The 27,465-nt window shown below is 48.5% G+C and overlaps 4 protein-coding genes across 7 annotated transcripts; 2 read left to right on the top strand and 2 right to left on the bottom strand.

Moving 5' to 3' along the window:
• Nucleotides 1-219: 219 nt before the first annotated feature.
• On the bottom strand, nt 220-7,612 carry LOC101065024 (angiopoietin-related protein 1-like). The gene is made up of 6 exons (XM_003975830.3): nt 7,142-7,612; nt 6,744-7,024; nt 3,978-4,815; nt 2,832-3,025; nt 1,629-1,899; nt 220-1,543 (listed from the first exon to the last, which is right to left on the bottom strand). The coding sequence occupies exons 3-6, from the start codon at nt 4,777-4,779 to the stop codon at nt 1,356-1,358; spliced, it is 1,455 nt and encodes a 484-aa protein (XP_003975879.2). The 5' UTR covers nt 4,780-4,815; nt 6,744-7,024; nt 7,142-7,612; the 3' UTR covers nt 220-1,355.
• A 335-nt stretch (nt 7,613-7,947) lies between these two features.
• On the top strand, nt 7,948-13,026 carry LOC101076914 (protein zyg-11 homolog). Of its 4 annotated transcripts, none has more exons than XM_029830756.1 (14): nt 7,948-8,138; nt 8,469-8,634; nt 8,960-9,759; nt 9,848-9,988; nt 10,450-10,626; nt 10,764-10,828; nt 11,038-11,137; nt 11,293-11,343; nt 11,697-11,855; nt 11,933-11,980; nt 12,085-12,285; nt 12,371-12,423; nt 12,548-12,645; nt 12,749-13,026. In XM_029830756.1, the coding sequence occupies exons 1-14, from the start codon at nt 8,055-8,057 to the stop codon at nt 12,928-12,930; spliced, it is 2,325 nt and encodes a 774-aa protein (XP_029686616.1). In that variant the 5' UTR covers nt 7,948-8,054; the 3' UTR covers nt 12,931-13,026. The 4 variants fall into 4 exon arrangements, with proteins under 4 accessions (XP_029686616.1, XP_029686615.1, XP_029686617.1 ...); XM_029830755.1 differs by having other exon boundaries at nt 11,694-11,855; XM_029830758.1 differs by lacking the exon at nt 7,948-8,138 and adding an exon at nt 8,152-8,196 and having other exon boundaries at nt 11,694-11,855.
• Nucleotides 13,027-15,183: 2,157 nt separating this feature from the next.
• LOC101077140 (leucine-rich repeat-containing protein 52-like) lies at nt 15,184-22,212 on the bottom strand. Its single transcript, XM_029830786.1, has 3 exons — nt 22,082-22,212; nt 20,840-21,882; nt 15,184-18,253 (listed from the first exon to the last, which is right to left on the bottom strand). The coding sequence occupies exons 2-3, from the start codon at nt 21,486-21,488 to the stop codon at nt 17,925-17,927; spliced, it is 978 nt and encodes a 325-aa protein (XP_029686646.1). The 5' UTR covers nt 21,489-21,882; nt 22,082-22,212; the 3' UTR covers nt 15,184-17,924.
• A 1,572-nt stretch (nt 22,213-23,784) lies between these two features.
• mgst3a (microsomal glutathione S-transferase 3a) lies at nt 23,785-26,474 on the top strand. Its single transcript, XM_003976092.3, has 6 exons — nt 23,785-24,011; nt 24,421-24,544; nt 25,488-25,561; nt 25,640-25,697; nt 25,781-25,853; nt 25,918-26,474. The coding sequence occupies exons 2-6, from the start codon at nt 24,428-24,430 to the stop codon at nt 26,052-26,054; spliced, it is 459 nt and encodes a 152-aa protein (XP_003976141.1). The 5' UTR covers nt 23,785-24,011; nt 24,421-24,427; the 3' UTR covers nt 26,055-26,474.
• The last annotated feature ends 991 nt before the right edge of the window (nt 26,475-27,465 follow it).

Below are 27,465 nucleotides of genomic sequence, written 5' to 3'. Positions count from 1 at the left end.
CTGGAGCTCTTGCGGTGATTGCTGGTGAGGCTCGCAGCTTCAGATGCAGCAGACTGGTGACAGGCGGGTGGTGCTGTCATAAAAGAGGGCCGGATTTAAAGAAAAACATAAAAGTTAAGACGCCATGTGTTCATAAATGGGATTTAACAAGGATACTGACTTTTTTTTATTGCTTCATGCGTGTGAGAGCCCTTGTGGACACTAAGTACTAAAGAAAAATGTGAGTTTGAAGGTTTTATTTGAGTTTCAGACACCAGAAGTCTGTTGCATTCGGCACCATTGTTTGAGCAAACCCACCACATCTAAGCCTGTATCCCCCAAAAGTCGCCACTTTTCCCTCCATGCTGACCATTACAGAGGGCAGGCAAGCGTGACCATCAATTAGGTATATTTTAATGAAAAACATGGGGCTGAGGAGCTTTTGCATGGAAAGAATGTAAATTTCTCTAAAAGGGAAAGGGGGGCAGGGGGGTTCGGAAATTTGGAACAGCTCCATCCGAAGTTCATCCTGCTCCCTCCTCCCCCTCCATCCCGTCTGGCTTTTCCAGTAATGTGTTTCTCGTTGTCTGCCCGGCTGCCTGAGTGACTGTCCGCACACTTAGTCAGCATATTTCTGCCACTCGAAAACCGCTCAGAACTGAAAGAAATTCAATCTCACGTTTTCTTTTTTGCTGTTTTTAACCTCAAACAATCTCTCGTGAATCTCGACGTCGTGCTGAAATGTAATCAACGACCAAACGAGGAAAACATACACGCATGAGAGCAATTTTAAAATGTGCAAGCCCACTTTGACAATGATTGTCATAAATATGATGGAGGAAATGACTTCTACTCTCTGTAGGATCATTTACCCTCCCCACAGGGACACCTGGCCCCTTTTACTGTTATGATAAGTTAATTGTATATATAAATTATCATTTCTGCTCTGGGTCAGTCTATTTCGACGTACAGTACCGAGGTCAAAGTATACAAAATTAGAAAATATGCATTAGCGGCCTTAACTCAATGTGTTTTCCAGCTCAAGTTAAAAACCATTAAAGTTTGTTTTATACATTTATGTTGTTATAAGAATGAACACGAGAGCGGTGAAGATGAGGCGGCTCCAACGTGCATTGTTGATGCTCATTTTTGGTTGATACTTTTAAAAAAAAATACGTTCCCAAACTCCATTTGGTGCAACTGTGGGGGGAACTTCCAGAGTCCTGGAAGCGCTTTGAGTCCTTCTCCGATCGGCGCTGCTGTAGTTCTGTGATGAATCACCGCTTGCTCGTACGTTTAGTCACAATCTAGAATGAGGGTCAGCTTTGCTCCGGCCTCCATAGGTGCCCCTGGACCAGCCTGGATTCAGTATCTCTTCAGTCTATTGGCCTGATGAGCACTCTGACACCCTTCATGGAGTAGAAGCCGCCGCCGTAGTCGGCCCAGAAAATCCCATCCTGGAATTTGCTGCGGTATACGCCTCCCGCGTACCACACGCCATTCAGGTTGGACTGGCCGCAAGCGTTGTACCACCAGCCTCCTTTGTGGAAATGGGCGCAGTTGCCTGAAACGGGAATCGGGTGACGATTACGTGTCTGTACGGGTCACAGGAGCTTCAGAATATCTGAAGATGGCGCGTGTTCGGGTACCTATGAAGGCGTCCTTGTCTCGATCCAGGGTGGTGAACTGCTTGCCGTTGTGGCTGCTGAGCGAGTCCCCGGCGTTGCCCTGGTAGGTCCCCAGTCGCAGCCGGAAGCCCTCGCTCTCGGGCTCCAGATGGAAGCTGCTGTACTGAGCGTAGACTTTCTTGTTCATCCAGTCCTCCAGCTCCACCAGCAGCTTGTAGTCCCCCTGCCTCCCCAGCTTGTAGATGCCCTCCAGGCCGAGCCAGTACTCCCCATCCACGTTGCCAAAGCCACTCTGAGTCAAAGGGGGGTTAAAAAGAGAGGTTACACAAAAGAACAAGAGAAAACTGCGCACATTGGTTTTTCATGTGGTTGCCTGAGCAGTTTAGAAACATGAGAACTGTTTATGGGTGCAAAACCTCCTGTTGTAACAGGAAACAAATAAGAAATTCCTTCTGATGATGTTTTGCGGTAAACTTGGAAACTTCAAAAGACGAAACAATGCGGCGAAAGGAAAGTCACACTGTGTTTGAAAAGTCTTCTAAAAACATCCACTGCGAAGGGCCCATGCAGGGAAAATCTCCTCGGTCCTCAAAACCCCACAGATTTCTTGGATTGCAGCTAACGGCGCCGCAGCCCCCAGAGCTTATGAGCAAGAACCACGAAGGCTTCGCATCTGGCCGTGGAGACGGTTGGGATTTGGGAATGAGGATTAACGGAGGGATCCAGAAGATGATGAACGATGTACGGTTTCATTTAGCGGCCGGTTATGTGCGTTTATGCGCAGACGCAAATCAACTTTGGAGATGGCAATTTAGAGCAAGCCTGGGCAAGCTTCATGGAACACCGGATGGCTGACGAGGCTGCCAGGAGAGAAACAAACCCCATCGGTCCCTCGGAGCCGCCACCAGAAGGTCCGCACGGCGAGTGTGTGAGGCCGGAGGAGGCACGGGGAGGTTTTGGAGAGGATCCCCTGCAGGCTGAGCTGCTGAACATATACTGGGCTGTCTCTCCTTTCATAATGGAAATCTCAAACCACAGTCTTAGACAAACACTGGCGCTGACAGGGTGTTATATTTTACAGCAATAAAAACAGGATCATGGCCAGGGATGGAGTCCAAAAGGACCCAGATGGTGGATGAGGTGCGTAATCGCGTCCCTGTTGTTGTTGCTACGGTGCCAAAGACAGCTAGACAGACAGTGCGGGTCAAAGGTCACTGTCATCACCTTGTAGTTCTCCCAGTTTCTAAAGAAGTTAACGGATCCGTCTCTTCTGGTCTGGATGACGGTCCAGCCCCCACCGTCTATCCCCTGCTCGCACCACACCTGCAGGGGCCTCTCGCTTTCATCTGGTTTGATGAGGTACATGCCGCTGGTGGCGTGGCCGGCGTCCTGCGCGGCGAGGCAGTCTCTAAACGGGCCTGATGGAAAGAATAATAAGAAAGAGAGATGGGTGGTAAGAGAGCGGAAAATTTGCAGTGACAGGCTGCCACTCACTGCCTTAGGAAAGCGCCTTTCCTATAAATGGAGCAGGATATTGTCAATTCACAGAGCCACTGCGGTTCAGACGGACAAGGCTGGAGGAGACACCAACAGAGCTTCTTCTCTCCTAATTATGGTTTATATATAGACCAGCATATGTACGTCTGTCAGCAGCGGTATTCTGATTTATTAAACATCCTGGATGCATGTGCATTAGCGACTAAGAGCTTAGACTTTAGGGCACTTCATGGACTGAAGAAGCCTTTCAGATGAGAGGGGGAAACATGCATATTTTCAGTGTTTAAGCAGCAGTTTAGCTCCATTTCACATCAAGGTCAAGGCTCTAGGTGACCTGCAGCCAACTGTACAGCCAGCGCTAAAAGGAATTCCAGGAAAGGTCCACAAGTTGAAATTGGTCTTCCAAGGGCAGCAGAGGAGAATTAAGGAAAATTGGTTACTTAATAAAATACCTGTCCTGTTCTAATGACAGTATTTTTAGTATTTTTTTTTAACCAAACAGCAAATGTTTGTTTAAAGGCTGATGCTCGCTCTGCAGGAGCCATCATCATCATCATTTCAGCCCGAGTTCTGTCCGTGCCTCAGAGCAAATGGAACAACCTTGTAAATTTTCATACACCGCTGTAGTGAAACGCACACCTTGTTATTCTTGGAGGAGGTCGTTCTAAAGCATGGAGAATGTATGTTGATGAGCAAACGCAGCCTGGTCGGTTTTTGCTTTGCTTCCTGGACTTTGTCTCCCAGGTGTTCCAGCTGAAGCTGCAAATCCTTAACCTCTGAAAATATGGTTTTAACCATGGCCGTTCTGGACCCACACAGCGGATGTGTGTGTTGCCGGGTTGAAGGACACCTGGATACTTTCTGTTCACTCACCTTCTGCGCTGAAGTTGCTCTGTGGAGGTTTCTGTACTTCCAGGCTGCCAGTGGTGGGCGACGGCCCAGAGCGAGACCCCCTGTCGCGGGCAAACCCTCGAGTGTTGTCCCTCTGGATCTCGTTAGTGAAGCGTGGCACATGCACGGGAATGTTCTCGGGCACCACCTGCACAAGTGGAGGTCCCACGGGTGGCTGCTCATACCTCTGACTGTATACCTGCATGCAGCGCTCCTCCAGCATCCCAATCACGACCGACTGGTTGTTGACTATTGCAGACAAGGCGGCGTATTTAGCCTCCAGTTCCCTGTACCTGGAGGCCAAGCGCAGAGACTCCGTAGTGGCGTTGAGAACGCGCGTCTCCAGCTGAGCGAGCTCCAGCGAGTTGTCCCGCTTCCTGATGATCTCGTGCAGCAGCTGCATGTAGAGCTGCGTCACCCTGGAGTTCATGTTCCTGCTCTCCTTCCTTAAAAGCTTCATTTCATTCACCATGTTCCCATCTACATCCACCACCAGTTTCAGAGTTTCCATTTCCCTGCGCTGCTTTGACAGGAGGTCGCGGACCGCAGCCACATCCAGGCGCGTCACCCGGTCCTTGTCGGGGACCTGACCACGCGCGGCACAGATGGGCCCTGTGATCTTCTGCTCAGGGACCAGGAAGGTGTAGGAGCACTTTCTGGTTTCCCCACTTGCCTCTGGAGCTCTTCGGATGCGGGAGAGGAGGGTGTTCTTGGTCAGAGCTTGACTGTTGCCCCAGAAGGACAGAGCGACCAGAACAAATATACTCCATGCTCTTATCCCCATGGTTCCTAATGTCTTTATCGCTCCAAAATGACGGATCTATTAATAGAACAGAACAAGGGTTGTGATTCTTCAGGAAATGTATGGTTTCAACTCCCAAACAAGGGAGCATTCATGCTCAGCTCACATTTATTTGATTCCCGCTGAAGAAACTTAATTAGCTGATCTTAGTTTTATACCTAATTTGTGACTTTTGAGCAACTTTCCAAGGGTGAGAAAGAAAAAAAAACCAGCCATGATATCATCATCAATTTGCTCCAAACGCGTATGAAAACGTTTCCCATTCGGCACCGCACATTTTTCTACTTTCTGTCCAGTTTCCAGCCGCATGTTTTCTTTTCTGCTCTAATTTAATACCATCTAATATGAACCCACTTGGCTCACAAGCGTGAAAGTGTCCGGGAGCATCTGTTGGAGCGATCCAGGGGAGCCGAGGCTCAACAGAGTCCAGCTCAATCACCGAGTCAGCGTAAAAGTGAAAATGAAGCCGGCATTAAAGTGAAAGCTGACGCTCTGTGGCAGAGGCGCGGCTGGTTCCACACACGGCTGCAGACAGCCCTGCCACCGGTGAGAGGTGATTGCTGCTATGCCTGTGGTGCATCGCGCACGGTGGCACCCACCCACCCACCGCAGATCCGCTATCATAACTCATAGTTTCAAAGCACCCTCTGTCATTACAGCTGCTGACACATCTGTATCAGGTGTCTGGGCGTGAGGTTTACCAGCCTCTGGAGCTCGTAGAGAGCCGTCCCATACCTTTTAAATCAACCTAAAGCCCAGAATGAAAACAACGTAGTTGGAACGAATGTCATGATTGTGCTGAGGATGAAATCGGTGTGGTGATCTGGATATCAGCAGGGGCAGAGGAATCCTTGTTTCCACTGTATTTACAGTCTTTTGGAAGAGAAAGCGTACGTTAATCGGTTTTGACGGCAGACCAAATGGATCTTGGGTTCCAAGGTGTATACAAAGTGAATAATGGTTCTTATTCAGCCATGATGATCGGATCTGGAACTTTACTAAAAGACCAATCAACTTTGGCATTATTCTGGCACGCCAGGCTCAGTCAGGGGCTGTCTGGTGGATATGGAGAATGAGGAGGCAATTTTATTTGAATACATCTGACAGGCTCCACTTCACAGCATTTCACAGATTTTCTGAAGCCAGCGAAGGAGAATGAAATCAACCGTAGGAAGAGACAAGATCATTTTTGTGGTCTTCTGACGTCTAGCTGCTCTGAAGAGTCCTGACCATAATTAGTGGGACAAATCTCTCAGAATTACCTAAAATCAAGCTGCTGCATGAGAACAAGAGTTCTTTTTTAAAATCTTTTTGTTGCATGAATGCATCATGCTTCCCCTTTATGGAAACATACAGGAGCATCAGGTTTCTGAAGACACGACAGCTTAGTGATTGAAAGAAGTGCCTGATCCAGTTGGGGGCAAAGGAAAAAGGCATTTCTAGGAAAACGGGCCACGTGTCAGTGCTCAGAAACACCTTGGCACAGTCAGCCGCTTATTATTATTATCCAGAGGGGAATTTTCCCCCATCTTTCCGTGATCACACAATAGCTCAGTCTCAGCAACTGGCTCGTCTGCAAGTCTCTAACCTCACAATGTGAAGCTCGCAGGCGCTGACCCGAGAGAAGTGACAATGTTTTCATAGAGGCTCCTCGGGTAGAGCCGCGAATGACGGCTACCGCCGCCAAGTTTCTCTGTCACTCCCAGCTCGCTGGTCTTCATTAAGTCAGCCATCACAGCCCACATGTCCCTGTTGAATCATGGAAGTCTCTGAACATCTCAAAATCCAGCCGACGACTCGCAGCTTTGCAGCTTTGCTGACCAGACTCACTATGGTATGTGAGGTCGGATTCTTGCAGATTTAATGTTCAAATACACCACAATACACCATTTCAGTATTTCACGATGCATTTTGCTCCGTTCAGGATGTTTTGTGAAGTAAAATACCTGTGTGGGTGGACCAGGAGGCGCGAGTCAGTCCCAGCTTGGTGTCTCAGTTGTGTCTTCTCTCTAGGTTCATGCTCTCCATTCTCCTGTGCTTCTCTCCCGTCTCTCACCGAGTCCACTGGTCCTGCTCGCAGCGGTGGCACAAGCAGACTCGGCCCACGAGGTGAATGGCAGAGGGGAGCTCACACACAGAGGAGAGGGAGGCCGACGATGGGACTTTGGAGAGAGGAGGCTTGGCCCTGCCTTCTTCCTCTGATGTCACGTGGAGCTCGGGAAGAAATCTAAGGTTTCACCACAAACAAAAAAAAGTTCAGAGTAAGAACGCCTGGGCGTCCCAGTGAGGAGTGAGTGTCAAAAAGTCCACAATCTGAATTGGCAAGGTTCTACAATCCCCCCACCGTTCATCCAGCCTTGCGTGTCATCCTGCTCGATATGCTGCTTCCTATCTGCTCATCTGCTGACTGATCGATCCGGTAGCTCCACACAGTCTGCTCTCTCCTCGGTTTAAGGGATGCGTGCGTCTCCTAGAGCTATTGGCAGCTGTGTTTATTTGGTTATGAGGACAATATGCGGAGGGGATGTGCAGCACAATGAACGCCCCTCGGCTGAGTGTTTTGGACTGAGGAGGAAGCCGGGCCTTTCATGCGCGGGCCTTCTCTATGTGGGGAGAAATCTCTCAGCGTGTGGGTGGAGAGATTTGTGAGTAATCTAGACAGATCATTCATGTGTAAGCAAGGATGTGGTGCATGCGTGCATGTGCATGTGAGCTTTGTTTTTCTTTTTTTGAGGGTTTTATGGTGTTTGGAGTGAGATGTATACAGCAGTCCTCAGTCAGCTTGACAAAACCTCTGCCTGTCTCACATCAACTGTACGCATAAATAATTCTGATTAGCTTTTGAGGATCATTAGGTTGTTTCTTTTCATCTGTTCCACCATTTAAAAAAATGACATCAGAGCAGTTTCAGTTTCAGGCCTGATGGACAGACTGAGAACTCGTCCAACTTTCATTTTAAACCTGACAACTTTATAGTAAAACAAAACTAAAACAAAAGCCTGAATAAATATTCATTAATACTCCATTTAAAATATGAAAAGGAAGAAAAACGGCTTGGCACAAGATAAATAAACAAACAATTGAAGATAACGGGAATAAACACACATACCCACGTGTAAGATGACGTCACGAGCACGGGCCAATAGGAAGCGTGCGTGTGTGACCGACTGGTGACACCGGAGACGGTCCACAACACCGACAATATTCGAATTTTAGCATAACTTTTTTTTAAACATGAGAAACATTACGAGCCTCTTATGCAGAATGACGTAACCGGACATCCTGAACGCCCTGTCAACTTTGTTTGTTTATTGGTTTATTTTCTGACACATCTCATCATGGTGAGTCTGACCCTGTGACGTCGGTCCGTGTTGTCGTTTTTTCCCTTTCTTGATTTAGGTTGGGTTTTCTTTTTTAAATGATTGTTTCTGCGAACACTGTCGCTGTGAAATAACGCAGAATTCCGTTAATTTTGCAGTCGCGCTCGCGCGCCGAGCGGCCGGATTAGCTGATTTAAGCCTCCGCTTGTGCCTGAGCGGATAAAATTAGACAGCGAGGCTGGAGATCCTGTGTCAAGCGCGCAGCCGTCAGAAGGAGAAGCCTGGCAGAAGTCAGCACCGTGCTGATGTCATTTGATCCGGATCAATTCTATTCTCTCTTCTGCGTTGCAGGAGTGCGAGGGCCCGCAGGCTCTGTGTGATCTCTGCTTGTCTCAGGTCTGCTGCAGCCTCCCGGCCCTGTGCAGGGGCCGAACAGACGGCTCCATGTGCTTCAGCTGGGCCCCTGTGTTCCCACAGGAGGTGGCCGACCAGCTAATGCATACGATGGCAGCTAAAGGTGGGTCAGGAGAACAGAAAAGGCTCACATTGGGGGCGAGGGCAGTCTGTGGCCACAGAGTGCTGAGAACCCTGTAGAAGAGTCCAGCAAAGGCAAACCGCAACATGTCTGAATTACTTGTGACATAAAGTTGGTCAGGCTCTCCCACCACACACGGTTAGCTATAAACTACAGTGGAGAAGACCATAATCTAGCACCCTGTGATTTATTAGCTCAGTGGTTTGTGCCAGGTTGAACTGGTGGGAAAACTACTCCACAAACAGAAATGTGGCTAAACTGATGCTACTTTTCCATCAACGTCCCTCTGTTTGCCTCTCCCCACAAGGACTACTGAATGACACAACTGTTGGGATTTTCCGAGACGGCGGAACACTTCGCCTGCGTCGGGCCACCGTCCGCCGCTGTCCACTGTCTCCAAACGCCTTTCTGCTGGCTCTCTGCCCTCATCGGCTCCAGGAACTAGACGCTTCCTGGGCCTCTGGAGGCCTCACTGGGGCTGCCATTGTTTCAGGCCTGGCCTCCAACCCGGAGTGCCGATCCAGCCTGCAGAGGTTGTCCCTTGATGGGCTACGTCTGGACTGGGAGTCCCTGGTGGAAGACGCGGGGACTCGGGTTGGATTCAGCTCGCTGCGGGGCTTAAGGACCCTTAAGCTGGCCAACACAGACCTGTCCGACGCAGCCCTGGCAGATGTTTGCTCTCTTCCCCACCTCGAGAGTCTGGATATCTCCTGCAGTGGTGTCTCAAATCTCAGCCCCCTCCTGGACTGCAAGAACACCCTGAGGCACCTGATCGCCCACCGCCTGCAGCGCCTCCACATGGCGCCGTCGGGGTTGACGTTTGTCCTCCGTCAGCTCGACGCTCTCAGGCATCTCGACTTTTCAGAGGACCACGTCGCCGAGGACGACGGCAGCGGTGAAGACGTGAACGAGGCCGTGCGGCAGCTTCTGGAGGGGGGTCCCGATCTGCTGCCGTCGCTGGTTTCTTTAGATATCTCCGGACAGAAGAAGATCTCTGAGGCGGCGGTGAGGACGTTTGTTGAGACGAGGGGCGGGCTGGTCTTCTTGGGCCTGCTGGCCACCGGAACCAGCACCTGCGACATCCTGAGCACAAAGAAAAACTTGAAGGTAAGTCTCGGTGACTTGAGGCTCGGGTTGTATATGCGTATGCTAAATATGCTCATTGCATTTCCTGTACTGATCCGCGCACCATCAGGTAACTGGAGCAGCTAATGAGGACCAGGTGTGTGAGGCCCTGCGACGCTACCGAGACCGCCAGTGCTTCGTACGAGAGGCCCTGGTCCATCTCTACAATCTGATCGCCGACACTGACAAACCGAGGCCGGACATCCTGAAGGTGATTTATCCCAACGGCCGTCCCGTTTCTGCCTTCGCTCCCCAGAAGTGGCCGTAACGTGGATTTTTTTTATTTCTGAAACGCTGTCTTGAAGCCTAAAATGTCGCCTCCTTGCACAAGGGAACCGGGGAGGAAGTGGGTCAGGAAGCCACAATTTATGCTTCAAATCAGACCTGGTAATTTTCCTGTTGACCTTCTCTCTTTAATGTTTTCCATGCGAACTTTCTTAACCTGGGGGGTTTATTAGGAACCTCTGTGATCTTCTAAATGCTCCCGTCCTTTTTACCCCCCAACAACTCTTTTGTACCCCTCCTCTCACAGATGTCAGCCATTACCTTCTTACGTCCAGTACGATGCGTTTTAAATAGCGGGCCACAAGTATGATAATGAGACCGCATCGTAAGAATCTGGAATGATAGTAAAATAAACAAACGTGTCCTTGGGTTCTAAACGCTCTCTAGCTGGTTCTGGCTGCCATGCAGAGCCACCGCTCTTCCCTCCATGTCCACGTGATCGCCACCGCCTGCGTGTTCAGCCTGACCACTCAGGACCTGGCCGAGGCCATGCCACTGAGCCTGCTGGGCGCCGCCGTCGCCCAGCTGCTGCACGCCATGAAGACCTTCCCCAACCACCAGCAGGTCAGCCACCAGTGGTGCTTCTGCCAGCAGATGCTGCTCTCCTGTTTGGAGCATCTGTTTTAGCTCCTATTCCGCCACCTTCAGGCGGCTTTCACACACTGAAATTCCCCTCTTTATTTCTGCTTCTGCCTTTCCAGGTGCAGAAGAACTGTCTGCTGGCGCTCTGTAGTGAACACATCCTTCAGGAAGTTCCCTTTGACAAGTCAGTTTGCTTTTTCCCCATTTCCAATCTTACAAATGAGGCGAGATCATCATTTTCCATCATTCTCTCATGATTCCATCCATTCTCCCGAAGCACAATTCCAAAGACTCACTCTAGATCCAAATCACACACATGAACCCTCTATTTTGAGTTCACCATCCTTGGTGCCTTTGTGTGACGCCTTCCTTCCAACTGTGGTCACCATTCAGGTACTCTGCAGCCACACTCGTGATTAACTGGCTCAGCAGTCACGAAGACGCCACCCTCCAGAGGATGGCCGTTGCCGTCATCTGCCTGCTGGTGTCAAAGGTCACCACTCACTTCTTTCCTCTATTTTACCGTGCTTCGGGGCCCGCTCTGCACTGCCGGGGCGTTAGTTTCTCTGTGCGGCCACGTAGTCCCCGACTGTGAGCGAAAGCGTGAAAGTTGTGCGAAGAAATGATCTGTGTGTGATTCATGCGCAGCTGTCGGCGGAGGAGACCGCTCAGTTCAGCGGCGACGTCTCCATCATGAAGGTGCGTTACCGCTTTCACAATATTTAGTTTCCAATTTACACGAGGTCTGCTCAGCGCATGATATATTGGAGAGCATTGGCGGCTCTTTTTCTCCCCCCCGTCCCAGTTTCTTTCCATTACCTCCTCATTTACTCGTCAGCCCATTTTTCCACTCGCACATCTCTGTTTACTATTACTCCATAATTCACTCACATCCGTATTTCTCTGTGTATGCAATCAGGCCTCTCTCTGCACTTCAATTATTGTAGTTTAGGTTGTGTCTGCTGGTGTTTATTAGCGCCTAAACGGCCTCTCTGCGTTTACCTCATCGGCGGCTGCTCCCTCCTCATCCTCGCTCCTCTGTTTCACAGCAGCTGCTGGCGATTGTGCAGCAGAAAGCCATGGTGGGGGCGCTGGACTCCTCTCTCAAGTTCGCCCTGACGGCTCTGTGGAACCTGACGGATGAGATGCCCAGCGCCGGGCGCAGTTTCATCGAGTGCCGGGGCCTGGAGCTGTACCAGGAGGTCCTGGAGGTGCGGGAGCAGGCTGACGAACGCAACTCGGAATAGCACATTTTCCCTCACGGTGGCACGTTTTTGTGTTTTTACAGTCGTATTACGGCGAACCTTCGATCCAGCAGAAAATTCTGGGCCTCCTGGTGAGTTCTGAGTCCGTGTGTCCGTGTGGAAACATCCCGTGCACAGTTAAAAGGTGTTGACGTGTCTGAAAACCCTTCAGCTGTGATGTCACATGTTACTGCAGAACAATTTAGCAGAGGTTCAAGAGTTACAGCCAGACCTGCTGGATGAGGACCTCCTGGAACACGTCCTGAGTCTGCTGCAGGACACTCAGTTGGACATGGAGGTGCGTTACTTTGCAGGGGGGATTCTGGCCCAGCTCGCCTCCAGACCACAAGCCTGGACCCTGAGTGACGAGCTCCTCGGCACCATACTGGGACAGCTGGTGCGTGTGTGTGTGTGTGTTTCTTTTTAGGCAGGTCCAGACTGGTTCACCTTTGGTTTATTTTCATGCCCTCCTGCCCTCGCAGCATGCCGCAATTCCAACCTGGACCCCGATCGGGAGAGAAATGGTCTCTTACAGGTGAGAAATGAGGGAAGGAGTTTGGTTTTACTGGTTTTACTCATTTTATCAGCCACACACAAACAAGCTCGCACCAAAATGCTATTTGAAATCTAGAAATCTCAACACGCTGTTGATGTTTCAGGTCATTCCAGCCATTTTGCCCTCTGCTTCAGTCCTCTCAACCTCCGGGGGTGCAGCTATGGGCAGTCTGGGCCATACACCTGGTCTGCAGTCACAACAGTAAGAGGCAGAATAAGCGATCAAATACCGTTCTCCCTTGCTCACCATCAACTCCTTTCCCAGACTGGGAGCCGTCTCTAAATGTGAATTGTCTGTATTGCAGCGTCGCACTACTGCAGCATGCTGGAGAAGGAGGGTGTGGCTGAGCTTCTCAAGTCTTTATCTGCAGGCCCAAACACACACCCTGACCCTAAAGGACTAGCAGACAGCATCCTGCGTATGCTAGATGAACACCAGAGTCGTTCAAGGACCTTCAGCAGACAACCGGAGCCCCGAAACTCTTGAACAAACGCACCACATTTGATTTAATGTCCTGGAGATGAGATAGCTGGGATAGGAGCTGGACTGTGTCAATAAAGGTCCTTTTTTATGGCACGATAATTAAAAGCTGTCACTAGATGGTGCTTCGGTACTGTAGCTTTAGGCTCGTTGGACCTTTAAGCACCATTTGTGTAAAATACTTTGTTGTGTGATGATTTGAAACATATAGGATAAAGCATGAAATAATAAAATGCCTGACCTCTGCAACACATCCTCATAATGAAGCAGCCCAGCTAATCTCCCTGGTAACGCAGAGGCTGAATTCATTACGTTTTATGTAACACAGCTTGAAGTCAGGGCCGCTCGCAGGCATCGACAGCGTCTATTCTTAGTGGGCCTATTAATAATTCCTTTTGAAATGTGGATTAGCAACATTGCCTTTAAATTTGACTTGTGCCACCACGTTCGGCTTCTAAGTGTCGAATCCTCTCGACTTATCTGTCCAAATCTTTCAAGTGAGACGTGGCCTCGTGTGCTGGTGATTCAAGCAGGTTCGTCATCTTTTTATTTTCCCCTCGGTGGTTCGGTCAGTGTCTAATGTCCCCCCCCCCCCTCGATTATTACTCAGTGGCAGCCTGAGCACCAAGGTCAGCAAGGTCAAGTGTCCTTTAGTGAATGTGCTGTTCCGCTGTGTCGTGAGAAAATAGGAGAAATGTAACAGGTTAGCGGAACAAACTTCTCTTTCTCAGCTCCTCCTGTACTTGGTGACCAGTATCTGCTGCTCCCAGTAGCTGTTTTTCCCAGTGGTCACTGCTCCCAGTAGCTGTTTTTCCCATTGGTCGCTGCTCCCAGTAGCTGTTTTTCCCATTGGTCGCTGCTCCCAGTAGCTGTTTTTCCCAGTGGTCGCTGCTCTCAGTAGCTGTTTTTCCCAGTGCTCCCAGTCACCGTAGCCTGTTGTCATGGAGCTTGTCAGCTCTGTAGCCCCCTGCTGAAAGTTCCCAAACTTACACCAAAAATTCTTTTTGGGAAAAAAAAAGGTCTCATGAGGGAATTTCGAACGTGTAAATGAACTCTCCCTCTTTAGCCTCTCAGCTAAGCTAAAGCTGCCTGTGGTCCAATTTCCTTCACACTTATCAACCTCTCCCATCATCGCTGTAAATAAGGACTCGGTCCAGTTCAGTGACGCGGCGGCGGCGTGGATGTCTGTCGCCAAACTGACGGGTCCAAAAATAAAACCCGCGCTTCACAATATCCTTTAATAAGGCAAGTTCGGCCTGACGACCGGCTGGACATGAGACGTCTGTGAATATGTCATTTTAAATAGCCTACGAGCCTCTTTGTATCTTTTTATCTCAATTTTGCAGCCGGCTCCACTGGCTTAGCTAACAGGGAACCAGTCTGGGAACACACTCGTATGCAGGGCAGCTCATCTCCAAGCATGTGCACACATGCACGATGACACTTGCGCATCCCCGTGAGGCCTCCTCTTGCCTCAGATGTTAATTAGACCCCGGTTAAGCGTTAAAACACATGGAAAGCGAGAGCGCGTTGAGAGAGACGGGCGACAAGACAAAGCGCCGCGTCCTTCTCCAGGCGGAGCTGTGACGCAGAAGAGGACACAACGTCTCCTCTCAAATGACCTTTCTGCGGCTGGGGAAGGATACAGAGCTGTCAGGCCCTTGAGCCTGTGCGCGGATGTGTAACGGCGGCGTGCTCGCCTCCTCTCTGCCAAGCTGACAGGCGGAGTTTACGCCACCGTCAATCAATAGCTGCTTTCATGAGACGTAATAAGAGACGAGAATACGAGCTGATGATGCGGGAGGGATTGATAGAACCGTGCGTGATGCTGATGAGGAAGCTCTGTGGGAACAATACAGATATTTACAGTAATCTCCTCACTAACACTTGGAATTCATATCACTTAATAAAGCTCCCCCCGCCCCTGCGTGTTAGCATTCATCTGACGGCGATTTGCCCTCCACGTGGTGACGAGCAATGATGAAAGTTTGTTGAAAGAAATGGAATGCTTGAACCACCACTCTCCGGAAATATCTCCTTCATCTCTGACTTCCGCCGCTCTGTGGCTAAAGAATTCCCACCCCGTTCCGCGTGTTTCTGTGAGCAGACGCGCCAGGAGGCTATTGGGGCCAGTTAGAGCCACTCTTGACCCACACGTTCCCTGGACCACAGAAGCTAGCACACAAGAAGGGCCCCACGCTAATTAGCTTAGCTCAAACTCTGCCCCCATCAGAAATCAATGCACAAACTTTTCCCGAAACTCCAAAGGTTTAATGAACATTTAATTCTCCGCAGCTCTCCCAGACTGTCATTCAGGTCGAACAAAACTTAAGGACAAACATGCTTCAGGGACTTGCATCTTTATCCATGTGCTGTCAAAAAGAATACAAATTGCTATCAAGTACCATTTTAAGTTTTAATGCTAGGCTAGGACAACCATGGCATCTCAGTTATAATAACAGTATAAATAAATAGTCTCATCCACCGTCTCATCAAAAATACAAGCTAGTTCCTCATGAAATTTCAGATTTCAGAGGCGTTTCTCTAAATTCAGAGCGTTCTGTTCTGAGGATGTAGCATCAGTGGTAATCTTAAGTGGAGCACAGTGTTCTCGGAGTCGATTTGAGATGGAGATGAACCGCAGAACAGAGGGTTTTTTTTTTGTATCAGCGGGTGTTATGCATATGCATGTGTGCGCGGGGACTTTTGCAGTCTGGGGGTGTAAAAAGCACAGAATAACGACTCAATTCTTCTGCTTTTTGTGTGTCCTCGGAGAACTGAACTCCCTCCATCCCAGCAAAAAAAAAAGACACCTCCAAAAAACGAAAGAGAGGCTTTGAAGGATCAGCTGGGCTCGAGAATAGCGGAGGAACGTATGGAAAGTTAAACACGTGGTTAACGGCCTGCCCGCGTCACCGTGCTGACATCAATTAGCGTAGCGGCTCTGCTATTTCCAGGCCCTTCCACGGCTTCGCGTGGTCTAATCGGGAGAATGTAACACACACTCGCAGCTGAGACACACACACGCATGTAGATGTGTGACAGCTCACTGCGCAGACCTCAACAGACGCGCGCATTAGTCTGTTAGGAAGCCGTGCAGATATTCCACCCTGATGTATTCCCAGGCATCCCAGCATTCAGTGTCATGCTTGATGCTCCAGTTTGAAGACGCTGGTGTGCGTTATTATTATTATTATTATTATTATTATTATTATTATTATTATTATTATTATACGCTTTGGTACGTCGATAAGCTGGAGTCACGCTGGCCAATCAGGAATTTAGGAGGAACCCAAGCAGGCTTTATACAGTAGTGTGAAAGAGACGTGTCGGTGGTCTGCAACCCAAAAATACACCACCACGATTACACGGAGGCAGTCAGAATCGGTCTCTATTCTTAGTTATTTGCATTTTGGACCAGTTGTCTACTGGAAAAACCTGTAAATGTTGCAGAACTTCGGCCCAGTTTAAATCAGTAAATCTCGCCTCATTAACCTTCACCAGAGTTTTGATTCAGCTGAAACTATTCCCACCAGAATTGGTAGAACAGGCATTTATCACAATAGATGAGATGAAACCTGTTCGGACAGATATAAATATTAACGTTGGCTAATTATTCAAGTGTCCAAAACTCTCTTATATAACGCTGAAAACGAGCCGGCTGTATTAGCACCATTGCTACGCCTGTGCCTTTCACTTCCTGTAATATATGTATTTATTCTAGGGAATAAGGATGTTTAGATTGTCTTTCCATTGACTTTGTTTCACTTTTCTCTTTCCTTAATCAGACGATACCAGTAAAACAGTTTCTCTCTCTCTCAGACACACACGGGGCGTTTTGGAGCCGCTAGTTTGGTGAATTTGATATTCCAGCATGTTCTTTTCTCATATTAACAGTCAATGTCAGAGTGAACTGAACATAAAATGAGTCCATTCCCACACCGAGCAGGTCTGGACTCTCTTATGTGTGGCTGTAAAATTGCTACTAATGTTGATTTGTTTTATGATTGCAGCTATAATCTTCTGTAGTGATGCAAAGTAATAAAGATGTAACATAATGTCTTCCATAATTTAGTCTGCTGCAGTAAATCCTGTTGGGTTTATGGGGGGGTTTTGGACCAACAGAGAATGTGCAGAGCTTGTTGTGCCTTTAGGAGCAGCACTCAGAGAGAGGACGGAGATGAAATCGATTATCACACTGTTGTTGACGTGCAAAGCAGCGGCGCCTGATGCCAAACAGCCTTCGCAGGCTCAAACTTCCACAAACACTGAGTGATGCACTTTTGTTTCTGAAGACATCAAAGCTGTAAGATGAAGACGTGTTTATAGAGCAGCCTCATATGAGACCACAGCACTTTTGTTGGTCATTTGATGTGTACGTTGCCATCGTGGAGGTCCTCTGGGCAGGAATGACAGGACTGTTGAAGTAGGATTGATGCATACCCAAAAGGACACCATGCTAGCTAACATCTCATATTCTATGTCTTCCTGGGCAACTGGCAGCTAGAAAACAGCTGGTTGGGCTCAGGAAGCTCACCAATTAATCTAAATCATAGATGTAGGTGTGCTTAGTTAAGCACTTCACAACAACATCCCTGTGTTAGCCGCTTCGCCGTCACCTGTCATCACGCTAACGTGAACTCTGGCTCAGGAGTGGAAGCTCTTGATGAGCAGGCGGAGGTTCTGCTGGAGCTGCTGAGGCTTCCTTGTCACCCTGCGTAACAGATGGGGAGCTAAATCAGTAGATGCTGGCTTTACCCAGGGACAGCGGACCTCCACGATGGCAGCTTGGACGCCCATTACATCATCTGAAACTACAGCGAAAAGAACAAAAAACCCACAGAAGTGTTCATCTCTGTGGAACCCGCTCACTTCTCTCTCCAAGCAGAGCTCTCAAACGGACTCATTATGGCTGAAGTGTCATCAGGCTGCAGACGGTTCTGGAAAATGACAGGAGGCACTGCGAGAATCCGATGGTGTGCAGAGTGGGTCTAAATCATTTAAACTGTATGTGACATTTTCAAATCCCCGTTGCCATGGTCACTCCTGGCCCGGGAAGAGCGTCCTGTCTCGGCGCCGTCCTCCTCCTCGTCCGCGTCCAGGTTCTCGTCTTTCTTTTTGATGTAGCGCTCGTAGAGCACCATGACGACGCCCATCATCCAGGCCGACACCGTGCCGGCGGCGAAGATGACGAAGCCGATGACGACGAAGAAGAGGTAGTCCAAGGAGCCCAGGGTCTGGTGGCACAACGTCCGCAGCTGGATGCCCACCTCACCCAGGCGGCGGCCCTGCATGTCGGCCGGGGAGCCGCACACCGTCTGGCCCTCGTCTGTCACCGAGCCACACAGAAAAAGAGTTTTAACCACACGTGTTTTGTAAATAAGAAACTCACGCGTGTCACTGTGCAAACATGATGTAATTTTCATGAAATGTAAACGATCCTTTGATGTGGGAAGAAGCTTAGCGGGGATGTTTCCTCCACGGCGAGGAACCTTCGTGAGCTTAAACTGCTGAAATATGCAGGATCAGGATCGAGCAGCCATTATCGCCACAGTGGTTAAAACTGCGAGTGCGTCGGGAGCCTCGCTGCAGAATTGAATTACATAAAAACGCATGAATTATTCAGAACGCTGCTTCACCGCAAGATTAGAAACTGACTTGGGCCTTTGTGTCTGTCTGCGTGAAGCTTCAGATCACGTCATCTTGAAACTCCACTCCTCTGCCCAAACGCTACGGAGACTAAAAGGATGCAGAACAACAACATGGCCTCCTTTACAGACCCAACCAAAGTTTTCCAGCCTTGGTTTTAACGGCCTTCTGCTTTCTTTAAGAGCTTTATGTCCCCCCACGGTGCCTTCAGGAGCCCTAAACCTTTGAACCCAACCACTTTCCAGCAACACTTCCATGATCCCACCTTGGCGGGACTTGACCTCCGGCTGCATCACCTGACAGGTCGGTTTGAGCAGAACGCCCCCTCTCTGTATGAATCTCTGTTTTTGCCCTCGGGGGGGGGGATCCTCCGTGGCTCGGGGAGGATCTGAAAGCCAGTGTGGGGCTGAAGAACACGAGGAGAGTGGGTTTCTCTAAGCTCCACCCGCGAGATTTCAAATCCTGCGCACTGATCCTCTGAAAGGCTGCTCTCGTGTTGTGCTCCACAAAGACACACGTTCATACAAGTGCACACGTGCACGGCCCCTTTTCACGTACGTGCGCAAGCCCCAATTCTCTGTCTCTGTAGAGCCCACTCATGTCTGTGTGCAAGCGCAGGCGTCCCTGACTGCCTGTGCCTGACAGCTAGGAAGGAAAACCCTTCTGGCTTCAACCCCCCCCCCCCCCCCCCCCCCCCCCCAAAGGGACTGCATCAAAGAAGAGGGCTTTCCCCTCCCTCCTTCCCTCACCCCGACTCTGCTCTATTTCGTGATGCTTTTCTTATATAACAGCGAAGCAAGTGCTAATCTGGCCAGGGAGGCGAGACGGAGGAGAATCTGTTGGTTCCTCCCGCGTGCCTCCTCGCTCCCCCACCAGTGATGCGTTCCCTAAGCTGAGGAGACAAGCAAGTCGCGTTGCAGGAACCAGGTGGATCCCAGCGAAGGCAGGGGCAAGGCTGTGGAACCAGGGAACGCAGCTGCAGCACGACGTTGCCCTTCTGCTGCCCTTCCTCGAGCTGCCTCTCCGTGTGCACATATATGCGTCCATAATTCAATAATGTTATATTTATATATTCATCTCCACGTGCACTTCCCGAAATGGGCGGAACGTGAGGGCGCCTACATCCAATCAAAGTGGAATTGTGGATCTATACGTCCGCCGTCTCCCTTGCTAGCAGCTGTCGCTGGAAAGGGCTTCGCTCCAGTTTAAGCTTGACTCAAGGCGATAGGCAGCTCCAAAATGGGACAGCTACTCGTTTGGAGGCGCTTTAAGCTGCGCAGGGAGCAGGGTGGACTGCATTTTGTCATACGTGCACGCATGAGCACGCGTGAGGAAAGGCGAGGTGCCTGGGTATCACTACGGCGTTGGAATTATGGCTGGATTTTCACACTATAAATAGCAGCTGCCCTTTTGACTATAGCGACACATCCTGGTGATAAAGTTTGCTGAATATCTGCAGCATCTATCAACCCAATATCTGATGCATCAGCTGCCATCCGCCCGCCATATTGGCAGCAAGGTAGCCACAAACAACTTGGTTGTTATTCCCGCTGAACAGGGAATTTAGGAACGCCCCGGTGGTGAGAGGGGAAGTCCAAAGGCGCCCCTTCCTCTGATCCTCCTTCTGCCTCTCTTATTTGGTAGCTTAATGCGGTCACACTCGGCTGCTGTCACCTGCGCCCCCTCCCCCGCGAAGGCTGAGACAGAGGTGAACTCAGCATATGCCGCGTGGTTTATGCCGCGTGGTTTATGCGCAGATGTGCGGAAGCAACAGGGAACTCCAGCAGGAGCTGATCGTGGCTTCTGAGGGGAGACCTTCACTGTCGCTGCTGCTCTCTGAAATGCAACTGTTTCTTTTTTTCTTTATTTGTACCAGCGGATGCTGTCCAATAACAATTAAATCTCATATTAATAGTTCACTAAACACTGGATGATGTCATGCCGGAACGATGTTAACAGTAATGACCCAATTAGGTTGGTATTATATTATATTTGTGATGTATGATGTGTACAAGACTATTACATATATAATCCAAATGCATGACAGAGCTTTATCATCCAAAACTAGTTGTCTGGTTTCACATTCATAAATAATGCTGCCTATAATCTATAATAATGAATCTTTTATCACATGCGGGTAGTTAATTTGAAGCAATTAGGCAAAATATCAGGGGTTCACACTGCTGGTGCTATTTAGCAGTGAGTCTCTAGGTCTCATTATTAAGGCGATTCATTGTCAGCTCGTAATCAAATCAATGATAGAAACCTTGGAACTTGAAGCCCTCCAGGTGGATCCACAGACACAGGTCTTCGTTGTCGCACTCGCAGCTCCAGGGGTTCCCGCTGAGCCCCACTGAGCGCAGAGCCGGCAGCGCCATCAGAGAGGTGATGTTCAGGACCGTCAGATTGTTCCGACTCACATCCAACACCTGAAGGGCCGAGTTTTCCGCGAAGGCGTCCGGGTGAATTTCCGAGAGTCCCGGGTTGTCGGTCATCCTGAGCATGACCAGACTGGCCAGGGGGCCAAAGGTCCTGTCCTCGATGCGACTCAGGGTGTTGAAGGAGAGATCCAGGTAGGCCAGCTTCCGCAGATTCCCAAAGGTGGACTCGGAGATCTCTGTCAGGGAGTTGTTGCTGCAGTCCAGGTACACCAGGTCGGAGAGGTAGTTGAGCGCCAGCGGCGGCAGCTCCGCGATGCGGTTGTTGGAGATGATCAGCTGCCGCGTGGCCAGAGGCAAGTTGACCGGAAACGTGGTCAGATGCTGCCCGGCGCATTGAACCACCAGCTGATCGTCGCACACGCACCTGTCCGGGCACCCCGACGACAGGACCGGGGAAGCGTTCACCCCCGCGGTGAGGAGAAGCGCGACTAGGAGCTGCAAGGGTTGCGCGCTTGGCTGCGGGGCAAGACGCATGACACCACCGAGGGCTTCATCCACCCCGTTGGGAAAGATTCCGGCGCGCTCACATCCTTCATTGATCAGCTCCTTTTTCCACAAAGGTCAGTCCTAACGCCCGCCCCGGGCAACCTCTCGAGCGTAATGTCTCAGTTCATCCTGTCGCTGGCTCCGGATTGTGCGCGCATCCACCGCGTCCACTTGGCAACCGCGCATCCATGCGGGATCAAATTACTCACACAGTTAGTGGAGGACGGATCATTTAAAATGGATCCGTTTGGGCAGCGGCGCGTTTCTCTCCGCCTGGCTTCCGAAACTAGACGCAAATGAGTGAAGTGCGCGCTGAGCTGCGCGGAGGGTGGGGGTGCTGAGGACCGGTTTGGGGCTTTGGAGCGAGTGAAGACTCACTGGGCTGTGGAGGAAGAGGGAAACGTAAACAATGCCTTTTTGACATGCGAACGGGCCACTTGCGATGTCAACACATGGATGAAGTTAATGATTCGTGTGTGTGTGTGTGTGTGTGTGTGTGTGTGTGTGTGTGTGTGTGTGTGTGTGTGTGTGTGTGTGTGTGTGTGTGCAGAACAAAAGGCATGCACCTGACACCATCGTACCGTATGACATCGGATCACACGAGGTTTTGGAAAAACAAGGTGTGACACCACCCCGTCACATCCCTCCCAGGGCCCCCGACCCCCACAGCTCAAGGATGGGACGAGATGTGATGGGACAAGGTGGTCCTGCCCAGGCAGCAGTTGTTTCTCTCTCCTCTCCAGTGTCAGCAGGAGCCCCGAGTCTATTCCTGGTTCTGCGTGTAGGTGTTGAAATGCTGAATCAGACTCGACATGATGGAGGAGGAGGACAGATATGCTGCTGACACACCAGGGAGGAATAAAAAAAAACCCACCCTGGGTCGACATCAGTCAACAACCTACCGCGCAACTCCTGCGCGCGCACGTCCCAGAAAACTTCGAAAGGATTTTTTGTTTTTTTCTACTCCTTCGTTTGTACTCCTGGGTGTTAAAATAGATCAAGAGGCCTGTAATCATGTGCATCCAAGTGCTCTTTCACACTTGCCCCCCGGCGGACTGAACTAATCCACACAGCTGTTTAGTGTCGGATATTCAGCGACTTTATGAGGACCTCTAGTGGTGAATATGCGCCATTGTTTTACCACTTTTTGGACCGATATTCGCCTCAGAAACAACTCGGATATATTTTAATTCTTACATACTCTAATGAGAACGAAAATTCTGAATTCCTGTCTAAAACACTTCATTTAAAAGTGCTTAAATGTGAAACTGAAGAGCATTTTTTATGAGCATCAATGAGAAAATGACCTCCAAACATGAAGCCACCAGAAGCAGATTTAGTATTGCTCAACGGTTGATGTTTACTCAGCTTCTCGTGGCACTCCTTTTTTTTTGCTGTGTCATTCTACCTCGTCGGGCTTCTTTTGTGAAATGAAATGAAAACGAAAAGGTCAAAAGTGTTTATTTGTTTTTGAGACTCAGTGGCTTAAGAGAAAAGGCCCATCTGGGTGGGTCGGGTCTTCAGGCTGTGGCTAATCTAATATTGGTTACACACAATTTCCACTAAAGTGCAGCGGCATCTGATTTGATTGAGATTTCAGGCCCGTGTCTGCAGCTCGTGTGGCAGACACGGCGTCTGTTGACCTCCACATGACCAGTTATTTGACACTGGAGACCCAGGCCCGGTTTCCAGGCCTGTCAGCAGCTGTGTCTGTTTTGCAGTGAGGTTTCGCAGGACCAGGTTCCTGCAGGAGGAAAGGCAGGAACGGCAAAGGCAGGAGTAAACTCTAAGAATGTAGCCCGATGGCCTCAGAAGGTTAAAGTGTTTGTTCTGTTTTGTTTGCTGAGAGTTTTGGCCAGTGTGACCACAGAGATTCAATATTCTATCAAACTCAAATGAAGTTAAATGTGCAGATGTGCAATCATCATCCTCAAAGAGGACTTTTCATGATGTCCAAGAGCAGCTTGAACCACGGATGACCTGATTCAAATTTAGTGCCCTCAAAGGTCAATTTAATGGTGACTTATTAAACCAGGTGCAGGCTCCAACTCACTAATCATAATTAAAATGACACCAGTTGCAGTTTGGAAAGTCAATTTACTTGAAAATACACACATAAATGCTTTATTTACCATTGTCATATGCTAGCCTTTTCTTTTTCGCAGTGTCCTTTTAAAAAAAACGTAGCTTTGTTTGCGTTTAAGAACATCGCCCAGCTGTCTAGGTCGGGGACTATTTTTCCGAGAAAAGGTCGCCGCGGATGGAGCTGATAAGTGCAGCTTCAATTTAGTGGGGACAAACGGGCATCCCGATAACATCTAGTAGGTTACTAATCAATCAATAAATCGATCGAGTAAATCATTTTCTGACCGATAGTCTTTATTGGCGTGCGCGTCCCCCGCTCACGCCCACGCTGCGTGTCTTACGTAAGGGTGCGGAAACAGGAAGGCGCTGCAGCGTCTTTGTCACCTTGTCTAACTTTTAAAGAGCAGCTTTCCTCTGCAGCTCCAGGTACGGTCCAATCTTCTGAATTTTCATTGTATGTGAAATGATCTGACCTGCGCCACAACCTAACTCAAACTGTGCTGGAACCTTTAAATGATCGTTCCTTTTTAAGGGCGGCCATAGAGGTTTAGTCGGGGGTTTTTTTCTGGTTTGTTTTTTGGGAGGTTACCTGGTCGATGTATGAAATATTTAACATAGTGAATGGGTGCACGCAGGTCTAAAATATTGTGCATCCAGTTGTAAGAAATGTTCATTTTATGTTAAGGTCATTTGCAGGCAAATTAGGCATGTAATTGGATTATTTTGCTCTGCGGTCATCATGGACCGCGAAACAAGCAGGCTTAGATATTAATTTAAATGGGCTCAACTGCGTCCAAATGCACCATTTTTATTTATTTATTCGACTTCTTTCTAGCGTCACGATGGTTGTGCTGTCCAAGGAGTATGGATACGTGGTCCTGACTGGCGTTGCCAGTATGGTCATGATCGGACATCTGGCCGTTAAAGTTGCCAAAGCCCGCAAGAAGTTTAAAGTGCCGGTGAGCAGCAAATAAACATAAATGTTCATTCTGTCCATTTTAATTTCCATTTGCATTCTGCGCCTGGGCATTCTGTGGCGTCTTTCTCCCAGCTCAGAAAACCACATCAACGACAAAAGACCACCTAATTCTCATTTTTGAAGAAAATAAAGGTGTAATATAAGTGGTTTACAAATATCCACGCGTTATGTGTAAGATTGGAGCTGAAAACGAAACCAAGAAAAATCAGCGGGACGGGGGGCATGGCTAAAAACGACTCTATAAAGTTCTGCATCACGCCTTTAGACAGGGCAATACTTCTGTTACTAGATGCCCTGAATGTTTTGATCGGCATGCACACCTTAAGATTTGATAGCGATTATGTTGAGATTGTTGTTAAGTATGCATGAAGCCAAATTACAAGGTTAGGAAAAAACATGTGTCCCCCTACGGGACATCTTAGTTCCATAATGTTCCTTTGTGTTCAATGTATAAACGTCTTTGAAGGTGCCTCACCTTTTTTTTAATTTAATTTTAGATATGTTTGGGTAGTACTATTCATTTACGACTAATTATTTCCTTGATATAGAGTGGTTTTAATCTTTGGGATGTAGTTCCACATTTACACCACTAGTGGCGCTATGTCGAGTGTTCACGTAAGATAGCAGAAGAAGAATACTTCATTCTTCTTCTATTATATATTTACTGTTAGCGAACATTACTACAAAATATACATTTGACTTCCGTAGAAGTCGAATTTGAAGAAATTTGTCTAACACGATACGTTTATTGGAAAAGGTGGAAAAATTTCATGTTACAGCATCTTATTTTGTTAATAGGTGATGTGATGTATTTTTCTTGGGCTGGTGTCAATAGCTTCCAAATCCACATGATCAAGTGGCTCCATCACACTATTTTTCTGGCTCTTTGGATGATAACATTTTTATTTTCAATTGTTTTACAGTACCCTCAGATGTACAGCGATGATCCCGAGACCGGGCCAATTTTCAACTGCATCCAGCGTGCGCACCAACAGACGTATGTTTCTGCAAAAACAATGCTTCATATTCTCAGAAATCCTGAGGTTTAAAGATTGAACATGTTTATCCTCTCCAGCCTGGAGGTCTACCCCATCTATCTCTTCTGCCTTGCTATTGGTGGTCTGAATTGTCCTGTAAGTAGTTGTTATTTTGTAATACCTCCAGCGTACTTGGGAATTAATCCCGATCTTCTGTGTTCCTTTTTGGGTAACCAAAGCGTGCCGCCAGCGGACTTGGCTTGGTGTGGATCATTGGCAGAGAGGTGTTTGCCCATGGCTACTCCACAGGAGGTGAGATGATGCTCACGGCTTTGTTTGCACGTTCAGATTTTTACAATTGATCCACACCTTTCAGACCCGGAAAAAAGAAAACGGGGAAGATTCGGGAACCTGGCCTTGATCGGGCTGATGCTGACCACAGCTAACTTTGGGCGCCAGCTGCTTGGCTTTCCTTGTCCACGGATGGGTCAATTCCGTCCAATTAAAGCGTGATTCTGAAGACAAACTTTCCAAAGATTTCCCTTAAATTCGCTCTCCACAACATTTTCACATTGCTGACATTAACCTCTGACCAAATTTCTAGGTCAAGTCAGTAAAAACTCAAATTATCAAGTGACCTGACCGGTTAGTCAAGAACGGAAAGGCCTCTCCAGTGACTGGTTTGTCCACTGGCCGGCACACCTAGCATGTAAAAGACATGTCAGTTTGTTTTTTCAAGTCTGCCCTTGAACACTAGACTACTTTAAGTGTGATATTTCAGAAATGAGCAAATGTTTGTGACATGAGCCTTTAATGTTGACTCTACCAAATGAAGATACTACCTGGTTCATGCCGTTGGACACGCTAGCACTTAACGCTTTATTTGTTTTTCTGAAAAGTCGGGTTTTATATCAATAAACGAATCGAAAAGGATCCTCTTTGTCCTTCGTTTCCAGACATATCTTTGCTCCTCGTACCAGCTAAAGTTACCATCCCGGTCCTTTAATGGACGGTTTGTGTATTTAAGGGAGTGTCTGTTATCAGGAAGGTAATCGTGCAAAGTCCACATCACCTGTCTGGACAGGTGCTTTGCAGAACTAGCAAGGGAATGTTCAAGAAACAACGCCCTCAATAATGAATGCGTGAAACACTCCATTCCACTGGTTAAAGATAAGATTTTATTTAAAAAAACAAAACAAAACAGGAAATCCTCAAGCTTAACAGCACATTATCGGAAAATCTAACGATAAAAGTAGGGGTGGTTCCAGCACAATTACGATACTCCAGCTTGTGCCACTACCACCCACAGACGTATCACAATATACAGAAGCATTTTTTTTACAGCGTTTAATCTTTAAGTGTGCATTAGGTGTAAAAAGCTCCTGCTGTGCCTTGGTAAAGTGATCATAAAATAGCAAAAATTCAGGTGTTTTCTGTCTGGAAGGTGCAACACCACATATAACACTACATCCTGTTAAAATTAGAACAATTTAATAGTGGCTTCCAGAGAGAAGTGTCTGCATAAGCTACGAAACGGAAAAATCACTTGTTGGTAATGCGTATGCGTGTCCTGCCGCCTCTCAGTTTAAGACAAACTGGCAATTCACTGTGAAAGTGCACTTCAGCATTTGGTCATCCTGCAGATTTAAATGTATCTGAAAAATTTTAGGCGAGTTCCTATTTTTCTCTGGTTAACCTGAGTTTAGAAGATACACCACAAGACTTCACATGACCTTGATCTACATGACCTAACTTCGCCCCTAGAGGGCACTGTGAGCTCAGACTTCTAAAGTGCGGTGCATCCAGGAGGACGAGCCAAAGGTGCAAAGTTAACGTCACCTCACCGGGAGATCAACAGCAACACTACGAATCTCCTGAAACCAAAAAGGGCCTAAAGTTAAAGAATGTTTAATTTTCTAATGGA

This window comes from Takifugu rubripes, chromosome 22 (assembly GCF_901000725.2).
Source record: "Takifugu rubripes chromosome 22, fTakRub1.2, whole genome shotgun sequence".
NCBI classification, from domain to species: domain Eukaryota; kingdom Metazoa; phylum Chordata; class Actinopteri; order Tetraodontiformes; family Tetraodontidae; genus Takifugu; species Takifugu rubripes.
The sequence above is the reverse complement of the archived record's forward strand: the minus strand, read 5'-3'. Positions and strand labels throughout refer to the sequence as shown.

Bases quoted from the DNA above. Each gene is read 5' to 3' on its own strand.
- LOC101065024 (XM_003975830.3), bottom strand. From the start codon at position 4,779: ATGGGGATAAGAGCATGGAGTATATTTGTTCTGGTCGCTCTGTCCTTC. The intron at 3,026-3,977 runs GTGAGTGAACAG...TCTTTCCATCAG, and splicing joins GAGCAACTTCAGCGCAGAAG to GCCCGTTTAGAGACTGCCTC. The intron at 1,544-1,628 runs GTACCCGAACAC...TTCCCGTTTCAG, and splicing joins AGACAAGGACGCCTTCATAG to GCAACTGCGCCCATTTCCAC.
- LOC101076914 (XM_029830755.1), top strand. From the start codon at position 8,055: ATGCAGAATGACGTAACCGGACATCCTGAACGCCCTGTCAACTTTGTT. The intron at 12,424-12,547 runs GTGAGAAATGAG...TTGATGTTTCAG, and splicing joins AGAGAAATGGTCTCTTACAG to GTCATTCCAGCCATTTTGCC. The intron at 12,646-12,748 runs GTAAGAGGCAGA...TCTGTATTGCAG, and splicing joins CCTGGTCTGCAGTCACAACA to CGTCGCACTACTGCAGCATG.
- LOC101077140 (XM_029830786.1), bottom strand. From the start codon at position 21,488: ATGCGTCTTGCCCCGCAGCCAAGCGCGCAACCCTTGCAGCTCCTAGTC. The intron at 18,254-20,839 runs GTTTCTATCATT...GCTCGGTGACAG, and splicing joins GGAGGGCTTCAAGTTCCAAG to ACGAGGGCCAGACGGTGTGC.
- mgst3a (XM_003976092.3), top strand. From the start codon at position 24,428: ATGGTTGTGCTGTCCAAGGAGTATGGATACGTGGTCCTGACTGGCGTT. The intron at 24,545-25,487 runs GTGAGCAGCAAA...ATTGTTTTACAG, and splicing joins GCAAGAAGTTTAAAGTGCCG to TACCCTCAGATGTACAGCGA. The intron at 25,698-25,780 runs GTAAGTAGTTGT...GGGTAACCAAAG, and splicing joins TTGGTGGTCTGAATTGTCCT to CGTGCCGCCAGCGGACTTGG.